Source organism: Gossypium raimondii, chromosome 13, assembly GCF_025698545.1.
Source record: "Gossypium raimondii isolate GPD5lz chromosome 13, ASM2569854v1, whole genome shotgun sequence".
Lineage (NCBI taxonomy): Eukaryota > Viridiplantae > Streptophyta > Magnoliopsida > Malvales > Malvaceae > Gossypium > Gossypium raimondii.
The window spans coordinates 42,767,742-42,779,245 of NC_068577.1; the positions used below are offsets into that span (position 1 = coordinate 42,767,742).

At 34.5% G+C, this 11,504-nt stretch overlaps 1 protein-coding gene across 1 annotated transcript; it reads left to right on the forward strand.

Annotated features, from left to right (window-relative positions):
* Positions 1-433: 433 nt before the first annotated feature.
* On the forward strand, positions 434-6,023 carry LOC105784030 (nudix hydrolase 10). The gene is made up of 9 exons (XM_012609785.2): positions 434-627; positions 2,319-2,513; positions 2,994-3,059; positions 3,255-3,392; positions 4,011-4,088; positions 4,172-4,222; positions 4,319-4,353; positions 5,072-5,180; positions 5,665-6,023. The coding sequence occupies exons 2-9, from the start codon at positions 2,325-2,327 to the stop codon at positions 5,884-5,886; spliced, it is 888 nt and encodes a 295-aa protein (XP_012465239.2). The 5' UTR covers positions 434-627; positions 2,319-2,324; the 3' UTR covers positions 5,887-6,023.
* The last annotated feature ends 5,481 nt before the right edge of the window (positions 6,024-11,504 follow it).

The window sequence follows — 11,504 nt, forward strand, 5'->3', positions numbered from 1 at the left end:
TTGAATAAAATTTTAATTTTTATAGTTTATATATTTACAATTTTTAAAAGATTAAATTAAATTTTTATAATTTTAGAGGGCCAAAGTATAATTTTACATTTACTAATTTAAAATTTTAAAAAAAATTATATATTACTTGTAATTCAACATGTACTTGTAAGCTTTTGAAAAAAAATGTAGTTACATAGAGCCTTTTAGAAATTAAGTTGCGTCTCGTAGCTCCCACTAGTCCCTCTCCGTACCTAACGAATGAATACTCTGGGGGCCCACACAACTTATAGAAAAGTTTTTATTGGCTGAAAGGTCGAGTGGATATCCGCCGGCATCCACTTCACGGCACCAGAAAGTGAATAAAAATAGTTCCCAAGCCCAAAGCCCAACTACTACATATATATCTATATATATAGCAACGCGCTAAAGCCTTTCTTCAAACGTCTCCCTCGGCTTCGATTCTGTTCCATTCATTTCCTCTCCATTTTCTATATACAAATAAAATCAAAATCAGTAGTTGAATCTTATTTTTTTTAAAAATTATTATTTATTTAATCACTGCTTAGCAGTTACCACAGTGGCTATTAGCTTCAAAACTCTACGATTTTTGGGCTTTGATTGTTTGTTGTTTAGCAGGTGATAAAGCTTACATTGATTTTGAATTTTTGGGGATAGCTTTTTGGTGTTTATGTTTATGCATTTCCGTGTTCATTACGGTCTAGTTTTGGATGATTTTTGAATTTGAGGACTAATTTTGTTGCTTAATGCTTGAATATTACAAGTTTTCTTTCATTTTCTGGTTTTCCGAACCGTTAATTTAATTTTCTTATACTTAGAAAAGTATGCTTATATTCTTTCCTTTTTCTGTTCTTTTCTTTTCCTGAATTATAAATTTATGAAATTATGGAGCCAAGCCAAACAGGGTTTTCGCATTACCCTTTCTTTTCTTCTTCAGGATTGGTTTAAACGTCTATTAACTTAGGTTCTGCAGATTTGGATTTGAATCCCAGCAGTGAAACTACTACTCCTATACAGCCTTTTTTGTTTTTGTTTTTTTTCCTAAAAACTACTATCTTATTGGTTAGCCAAAAATAGTCTTTATTCTAGCTCAGTAATTTAATTCCATTTGTTATGCGAAAATTGCTTCTTAGAAATTATATATATATTGACATATTTCAAAAACTAAGTTCCTTTTTTGTTGTTTGTGTTACTCGAAAAAGAAAAAATCGTTTGATTTTTAATATTGATTTTAAAAATAATTTTTCTGACAATTTAAAAATCTGAAGTTGTCTTTTAGTTTTTGGTTTGGATGAGATGGAAAGTGATTTACGTTGTTTTATTTTATTTTTTCCAAAAAAATAAGATCACATAACTATAAATTATAAATTTTATTGAGATAATACTATTTCAGGATGAGTGAAGATAAATTGGCACTCAACTGTACTGTTGTTGTTACAACAACTCAAAGTCGTGGATTCGAGCGTGTATCTTGAAATTTAATTAGTTTGTGGTTTGGGAGGATTTATGGGTTATTTAGGAAATGTATTAAAAAAGAAAAGATTTGAAATCTTAGGTGGGACTCAGTTAGACCTGTCCATGGGCCAAGTGGTCCGGCCCGGCCCGAAATATGGGAGGGTTCGGGTAAAAATATAGGCCTGAAATATGGGTTTGGGCAAAAAAAGAGTCCCGTTTAAAAAACGGGCCGGGCCTCGGGCACCACTTTTTTGGCCTGGGCTCGGCCCAGCCCGGCCCGAATATAATAAATATATATTTTTTATTTTTATTTTTTAATTTTAAAATACTTTTAAAATATTTTTATTTTTATTTTTTATTTTTAAAATAATTTTTTAATGGTTATTAAAAAATGGGCCGGACCGGGCCGGGCTCGGGCTTATGATATTTTTCCCAGGTCGGGTCTGGGTAAAATTTCAGGCCCATATTTTGGGCTGGGCCGGGCCCGGGCCTAGGAGGCGGGCCGAAAATTTTTTCCGGGCCCGGCCCGAACACGGCCCATGGACAGGTCTAGACTCAGTCAAGCTAAGATCAGTCGCCCATGGAAAGCTCTTTTTGATAATGTACCAGGAAAAATTAATTTAGAAAAACAAATGTTTCATTTGACCCAACTCTTTTCTTTCTAACAAATATCTGGTAATGTAGAAATAGAAAAGTCAATTTCTAAGTAACAAGTTGAATATTATATAAGCAAATAAGGTTTTTACTTGTGCAAGTACATACGTATGTCTACTTGTAAATTCTTTACCTTTTTTTTCCCTTTATTTTGGTACCACTAAAATTGGCTCTGAGAATTTGATATTTATTGATGGCAGAAACAGATGCCGATCTCAGCGGATCTATCGGAGGTAGTTGGAAGACCGGTGTGCAGAAATGGAGTTTGGCATGATGAATTGCTTCCTGTTATCAATGATGACCATGGAGGTGTCATTATAGAAATGAAGGAGCATATGGACACTGAAACCTTTCTTGCCATGCTCAGAGCTTCCATGTTGCAGTGGAAGCAACAGGTTAAATTTGAGATGGATATTTTCTTATTGGATTTGCTTAGTGTCCCTTGGAAGTTTGTTCAGATGATTGCTTGAATCGAAAAATGGAATTGATATGTGTAACAGTGCAAGTTCTCCTTATTTATTACATTTTGTAAAATGGAAATGAATAGGAGATAAGTCTTGTCTTGAGGTGATTAAGCTGACTTCTAATGATGAGTGTTCAACCAGGGCCAAAGTCTTATTCTGTATGTGGGGGGATCTTTGTGAAATAACAAGGAGGAAATTTGATTTATGCTAAATCAGTCATCTAAGTGATCAATTGGTGTTTTTTGGTGATTGTGATGTGAATAAAATGACCAAATCTTTACTTTAATTGTTAGGATTCTTAGTTGCATAATCAAGTTATTCATCATCTTCTTGAAAATTGATTTAAGGGCTGTAACTTTCATGTTTTACCATTTTGGTTTATATTCATTACATTTGGAGTTTACTGTGCAGGGTAAAAAGGGAGTTTGGATTAAATTGCCTATTGGACTCATACATCTAGTCGAAACTGCAGTGAAGGTAGTCCATGCTAATAATATTCCATTGCCTAGTCCTAAATTGTAGAGCAAAACTTTGAATATATGTTTTATCTTCATTTTGATAGTGAAGTTTGATATTGTTGATAATATTATGTAACCCTTTGTATATCTTCTTGTTGATAATTATAGTATTTTGACAGTCGAGTTGTTTTGAAACACATTAAATTGATTATAGGAGGGGTTCAGATACCACCATGCTGAGCCAAGTTACCTCATGCTCGTGTTCTGGATTCCTAAGACCCCTAGCACTATCCCTGGAAATGCAACACACCGAGTAGGTGTTGGTGCAATTATCTTGAATGATAAAAGAGAGGTACTCCCTTAACTTCATTATGTTTCAGCTTTTATGCAAATGATTAATTGATTATTTATTCTGCTAATATAGAGCTTGTTAATTGGTTTGTTCCCTTTGGTCAGTCCTGCTTTTTTTTTTCTTTTTCTTTTTTGTTATAATAAGTTTCACCTGGTCTATTGGAATCTGTTGTGTGGTTAGACTGCTGACTGATGTATTCTAGAGGACATTTTCTAATACATTATATTTATCCATTACAAGCAATGGATTGGAACCTTGTTTTTGCATTCCAACAGTTCCATAGATCCAAAAGCTTACCTCTTTGAATATTCAAACTCTTAAGGCATCAATTTTTACTATGATACCAAATAGACAGATGCAATTTTCAACCCAATAAATTACTATGGACCTGATGCAGTGGGTTCGTGCTCACTTCTACGTGGAGTTTCTATCTCCAGATTCACATGTTAATTCTGCAGTTTTTCTTATCTATATGAGTGTAACCACACAATCTAGCCTTCTTCTCAAGTGTACTCTTGTTATAAGTGGTGATATCTATAGGTTTCACGTTTGTTTTTGGATTAATCAAACAACTCTCTTTCGTAGTTGCTTCTTAATATGCATCTTCTTGGCTGATAGGTGCTCGTAGTTCAGGAAAAGAGTGGTCTTCTTCAAGGAACAGGCATATGGAAAATTCCTACTGGGGTTGTTGAAGAGGTATGTTCCAGTGTTCTGTCATGTTTCACATTATATAAAAATTAACGTTTCTGTCAAATATTCAATGAACTTTGTGCAAACAGGGCGAGGAAATTTTTGTGGCAGCAATGAGAGAAGTAAAAGAAGAGACAGGAGTAAGTGATGAGTATGCATAAATGTTTATTCTTACATCAAATATTAAACAAGAGTTCTAATGGCCTTATGAAAACCACTGATTTTTCCATTTTCAGATTGACACAGAGTTCGTGGAGGTCCTAGGATTCAGGTATGATGTTTGCATGAGTCTTTTGCTTTTAAGCCACTCAATTATATCTCAATAATTTCAGTTTTATATCCATAGCTTACATCAAATATGTTAGTAATCATGCCATGCTTCCTCAAAGCTCCATACCTGTTCGAAACAGTTCGACATCCTAGTGGTTGATAAAACCAAAAAGGCGCAGGTCTTTTTATTAATGTAATTGCTTGAAAAAGTGAAGAAAAAGTTTCCACTCTTTCATATATGGGTTTCATTGATCCCTAACCTGTGATTAGTTGAAAGGCATATAAAAATCTAACAATAAAATGCACCCTTGATATTGTTACTGTTTTTTGAGTTAGTCCTGTTAGAATTGGCCAATGGTTTATGAACATGGTTGTAAATCTAAAAGGACAATTATAAATTTTTTTGGATGAGATAACAGTTACAGATATACCAGGTTGTGTAAAATTGGATGGATTTTCAGAAGTGTATAAGGAGTATATGTAGGTATTTTGATGAGCATATGTTATGGTCACTGACTTTTGTGAAAATATCACTTAAACTCAAGAAGACAAGAATGCCTCCCATGTTATGGACAATCGATAATCATGTCTTTAAGATTTTCAATTGTGCTTCACACTTTGTTAACATTGATTTTCCCATATTTATATCAGCTTATGTACCCTACCAAACCCCAAGCTTTAGTGAATTATTTGTTTTGACATCCTTTTCTTGAATTCAGGCAAACACACAAGTCTTTTTTCGAGAAGTCAGATCTATTTTTCATATGCATGTTGCATCCACTATCCTTTGACATACAGAAGCAAGAGCTGGAAATTGAGGCAGCCCAGGTACGACTCATATTGTTGCATGTTATTTATTCCATTGAGTAATTTGTCCTGAATTAAGAGCATGTACAAGCATCTTAGAATCCCATCGCGTTTCACTGACCTGATATACATTTGGCCTACCACTAATTTTCTACAATGTTTAGTGGTACAAGATTAAGCCAAACTGCAATTAAGTCTCTTCCTTAATATTTTACGTGCCAAAAATATTAGCTTTAGATGAGATAAGTCTCTACCGGTGCAAACATTTCCTTTTCGACGTAAACTTTGTGACCTAGCGTTGGCCGCCCAACCCCTCCTGACTAAAAAGAAAAGATACTATACTCCTGTACACAACATGCCTCCTCTTATTTACTATTTTAGTCGTTGCTGCTATCTTAATGTGAATTTTCATGAACTTTGCATAACAACGAAGAAGGAAGGATTTTCATGCTTGCATTTGCTAGTCTTTCTTTTGATATGTTTGCCCCTTTTATTTTTTTCACAGTGGATGCCATTTGAAGAATATGCAGCTCAGCCTTTTGCCCAGAAGCATGAGCTTTTCCGATACGTTAATGAATTATGCTTAGCAAAGGTAGACAGAGGCTATACTGGGTTTTCTCCTCGGCCTACTGTATCAATTTTCAGCGATCATTCATCTTTCCTTTATTTGAACAATCAGGACCTGGACAAGTCAAGGTCTGTGAAAAACCCTGAAGAGCAAAACTAGGTCGATTATATACGATTGAGTTTACTAGGAAACTCTATTAGTTTTTTTACCTATTTATTGACCCCTTTTTCTCCATCCTCTCTTTATCTCTTTCTGGTAATAAAAAAAAAGCAGTGGTGGCAAAAAGTTCTTGGTCTTATTTATTCTATAATTTGATTTACTCAATACGTATTTTCGAAATCCTTTTTTTGACATTGAAATTTTTATTTTAAAATGAAAATGGAGTTGCCACCAATTCTTTTTAATTAGATGTTATTGAATCACCTCAAAAATTTATCATTTTAATAAAATGTTAGATTTACTAAAATTATTTTCGGTCTTACAAAATTCAGGAAATAGGTTTGGGAGTCGGTTACGTATGAGGAAGGATTAGCAATCTCATAACGCCCAAAATTGGTACCTAATTGATTACTTGATATCTTAGATCCCTCTTTGCATAATGTTATTTGATTAAGATAATACTTAACTGAATTAAATTTAATGGAAAAGGCCTTATTTCGAGTTAATCGAGAAGAAAGACCATGTCCCGTGAGTTAGGACATGATGTCTTGAATTCTCGAAAACCAGAATAATCGTCATTTGATTGTTACCTAAATCTTGCTTTTCGTTATTTTAAATAGGATATTCGATTACTTCAGTTTTAGGAAGATGCCATACTCCGTAAGTTAGGAGCACAACTCCTCGAATTTCCAAAATAATGAACATTGTCTCGGTTTTAAGTATTTTCTATATGTTAGATAAACCAAAGGTAACTTTTAAAATGATATACATTTAATTTGTTTAGGCATAGTGTAAAAAATGAATAAATATATTTTAACATGATGGTATGGTAATTATCAAAATAAAGCAAAATAGTGATGGGTAAAATAAAATGATATTAGAATAGTAAATAAATAAATGAATAAATAGAAAAACAAATAAAAATGCTATGCTAGCGAATAATAATGCAACTATAATGATAATAAAAATACATCAATTTATAGTAATAATAGTGATAATCGTGTCATGATCATTATAATAATAATGATAAAATAAAAGTACATAAAAAAGAATATAAATAACATAAATTTTAAATGTTAAAATAAAAGATATAGTAAATGAAAAGACAAAATTAAATAAATGAGGGCTCAAATTGGAAATTAAATGAAATTTAAAGCATGAATTGCTAAATAAACAAAGAAAGGGGAAGCGAAGGATTAAATTGAAAACATAACAAAATTTAAAGTCTAAATTACAAGAAAATAGAACATAGAGGACTAAATTAAAGAAAATGGAAAATACATGGACTCAGAGGACAATTATCCCAACCTTATTTTCACGTGTCATTCCTAGAGGGATCATCAATGGGTTAGGGGGACCAACTTGCACAAGAGTAAAATAAAAGGGCGAAAATAGAAGTAAAAATAATAAGCTGTAGGATGAAATTGAAAAATAGCAAAAAAGCGGAAGGGCCAAAGCAGCAATTAGACCCTCCCTTTTAAAAACACGAAGATCTTAAGGGAATCCGGGTCGAGTCATCGGGTCAACCCCAAAACGACACCGTTTAGGGTGTTTAGGGCCACGACGAAACAACATCGTTTAGGTAACCCTATTTAAGTCAAAAATATTTTTTAAAAAATCATTTTTATGCAGTTTTAAAAAAAATTTCCTTTCTCTTTTTTCTCTAAAGTTCTCCCTGTGTCCGGTCACAGGGTCGTTGGCGCTTCGCCATGGCCACTGGTCACCGGCGACAGCGGCTGTCGCCTCTGGTGGCCGGAGTTGTAAAAAAAAGGTTTTTTTATCTTCGTTTCACAGGGAACTCAAATTTAGGGCCGAAATCCCTAAAATTTGGTGAAAATTTGAAAATTCAAAAAGGACCTTTCGGTTCCTGGTCCTCTTCCGAAGCGGCCTTTCGGTAAATCCCCAAGGATTTGACGACCTTTTAAGCCAGAGGGGACATCAGCGGCGGCAAAGGTAAAAAAATGACTCGTATTTTATTTATTATTTATTATATGTATATGATATAAATTTTTTTTTTTAAGAACTGAAAATTTTTATATCTTTTTGCTCTTCTTCCTCCTTTATTACAATCTGTTTATTTGGCTTTTTATAGTTGATTGATTACAAATATTTGTATTTGTTTTTTGTTTTTCTGCTTTAGTTTTTGTCTTTTTCTTTCTTCTTTGCAGGTCGCGATGGTAGTCAACGACAATGGAAGTTGCACCCTTGCCATTTCGGTGAAACGATGGCCAGGAGCAGCGACGCATAGGGAATCTAGGAATTTTTTTATTTTCTGAAAAAGTTTAGGTTGTGGGCTTGGGCTTGTGTAACATTGGGTTTGGGTTTATAATTTTGGTTAAGGTAAATTGGGTTTTATTTATTTTGTTTTTGTTTTTGTCTTTGTTTGGGTTTATTTATCTGTATTGGGCCGGGAAAAATTGGGCTATTACAGCTGCCCCTATTTGCTCATTGTTGTGTAACGGGAATGGAGCAAATACTTTAAGAAGGGCCAATTTTGTTTGGTCCTGTTGAATCTCAACTTTTTTGGTGCTACTTTTTTTCAAGTAGCTCATTCTTTCTATCCATTGGTTACTATACTTTACTGCATCTGCTTCGTTATAACTTCAGGAAGGCAATATTTAGTATCATGGCTTTATCTTGCTCTATTGCAACTTCAAGGAGATAAGATTTATCGTTGTTGCGTCATTCTAACCCACTATAACCTCAGTGGTATAGAAATTTTAGTTTCAATCTGATCCACTGTAACTTCAGGGATATAAGAGTTGTAGCTTCATCTTGTTCCACTACAAATTTAGGGAGGCAAGATTCACTATAATAAATTCAATCCAACCTACTACAACTTCAAAGGTATAGGATCTGTAGTTGTAGCTTCATCTTACTCCATTATAACTTCGGGGAAATAAGACTCGCTATTGTAGATTTAATCTGACCGACTACAACTTCAGAGGTATAGGATTTGTCGCTTCAATCTGCTCCAGTACAACTTCAGGGAGATAAGATTTGTAGTTTCAATCTGCTCTACTGCAACTTCAAGGAGATAAGATTTGTAGCTTTCATTTGCTCCACTGCAACTTTAAGGAGATAAAATTTGTTATGGTGACTTCAATCCAACCCACTGCAACTTTAGAGGTATAGGATTTGTCGCTTCAATATGCTCCACTGCAACTTCAGGGAGATAAGATTTGCAGCTTCAATCTGCTCCACTGAAACTTCTGGGAGATTTGATTTGTAGCTTTCATCTGCTCTACTGCAACTTCAGGGAGATAAGATTTTCTATGGTGGCTTCAATCTAACCCATTGTAACTTCAGAAGTATAGGATTTGTCGCTTCAATTTGTTCCACTGCAACTTCAGGGAGATAAGATTTGCTATGATGGCTTCAATCTGACCCACTGCAACTTCAGAAGTATAGGATTTGTCGCTTCTATCTGCTCCACTGCAACTTCAGGGAGATAAGATTCGCTATGGTGACTTCAATCCGACCTATTACAACTTCAGGGGTATAAGATTTTTGGTTTCACTGATTTGTTACACAGTTCTCTAGGAAACATTACATGTAGAATCCATTTCATAAGCCTATATTTATGCCAAGCGATTAGGATGTTATGATCAAAATGAATCAAATGTTTCTAACTAGATGTATATGAATAATATTTGTATGAATGCAGAATGTCATTTTCGAGAATGATCCCCTTTTTAGTGCTTAGGTTGACATTACTCGTTGTTCGTCAAGTTTTCATCACTGATGTGTTACCATGCCTTCTTGTTCAGATATGGTATCTTTGACAGAAAACTCGAAGAAGTAATCACAATTTAGACTATCTGTTTCCAATAACCCTTAGATCTGGTCAGTTCTAACTAGTGGTCATGTTTCAGGTCATTGTACTATTTAGAAACCTTTCAAAGCAATATGCAGAAATCCTTTTACTTGAATATTGTTAGTCCATTAACCGTTATTTCAATGTAAAAATGCTTGAAAAAAGGTTGTAACAATGGACTAGATTGAAATTTATTGGGAGCAAAGCTGGAAATGAAAAGATTAGTCAAAATAGCAAATATTGCTAAAACATAAAGTGAGTAAAATAAAATTAGGTGCTCTAAATATTGCAACATGAGCTTCTCTGCACAAACTTCTTGAGGACGATTTTAAGCTTGACATGTGTCTGAGAGGTTTAGAATACTTTGTTAATGCCCCAAGATGAAAAGTTTCTCCTTCTGAGAAGACACGACTACCACATGCTCAATCTTCGATCTAAATTTGAGGCGCCCTTTCTCAGGTTTTCAACTTAAAACCTCTTTGGTCTCAAGGCTCCCTTTGCGAGTTTTCGCATTGGCCTCTCTTTTTTTTTAGGTAAAATATTTCTTAACTGAATTCGAATTCACGGGATTGGGCAAGTTTTTGCCATCCATCTCGGTGAGAATAAATGCTCCTCCAGAAAAAAGCTTTCTTTACCACATAAGGTCATTCCCAGTTCGGCATCCATTTTTCTCTGAAGTCTTTTTGTTTGGGCAGGTTCTTTTTCAATACCAAGTCCCCCTCATGGAATTCTCTAGGATGAACCTTTTTGTCATAAGCTCTCATAATTCGTTTTTGGTATATCTGACCATAACAGATAACTTTTAGCCTCTTTTCTTCGATCAAGTTTAACTGATCATATTGAGATTTGGTCCATTCTGCTTTATCTAACTTCAGCCCTAATATAACTCGAAAAGAAGGAATCTTGACTTCAATGGGCAAAATCGCCTCCATTCCATAAACCAATGAGAAAGACGGTACCCCAGTAGAAGTTCTAACAAACGTTCGATAAGCATAAATGGCAAATGGTAACTTCTCATGCCAATCTTTATAAGTCTCAGTCATTTCTCAGTCATTTTCCCCACAATCTTCTTAATGTTCTTATTGGCTACCTCAACTGCACCGTTCATTTTTGGGCGATATGGTGACGAGTTGTGATGTTTGATCTTGAATTGACTGCAGACTTTCGATATTGTGCTGTTGTTCAAATTCAATACATTGTCAGATATGATCCTTTCTAGCATTCCATATCGACATATGATCTCCTTTTTCAAGAACTTACAAACTGCCAATTTTGTGACATTGGCATAAGAAGCGGCTTCTACCCACTTGATGAAGTAGTCGATGACCACAAAAATAAATTGATACCCATTGAAAGCTTTTGGCGAGATTGGCCTAATGACATCCATGCCCCACATAGAGAAAGGCCATGAAGAAGTCATAACATGAAGAGGTGAATGAAACACATGAATTTTGTCTCCATAAATTTGACATTTATGACATCTCTTGACATAATTGATACAATCCCCTTCCATGGTGGACTAATAATATCTGATTCTCATAATTTGCCTGACCATTATAAAATCATTAGCATGTGTCCGGCAAACACCCTCATGGACTTCTTCCAAGATTTTATTGGCCTCAATAGCGTTTACACATCTTAGTAGCACCTGATCCTCTCTTCTTTTGTATAAGATCTCCCCATCTAGGATAGACTCATTGTCTAGCCTTCTTAGCATCCTTTTATCATTTTCGGTTGCCTGCTTAGGGTATTCACGGTTCTTTATATATTATAGTATGTCGTGGTACCATTTTTTTCTTTT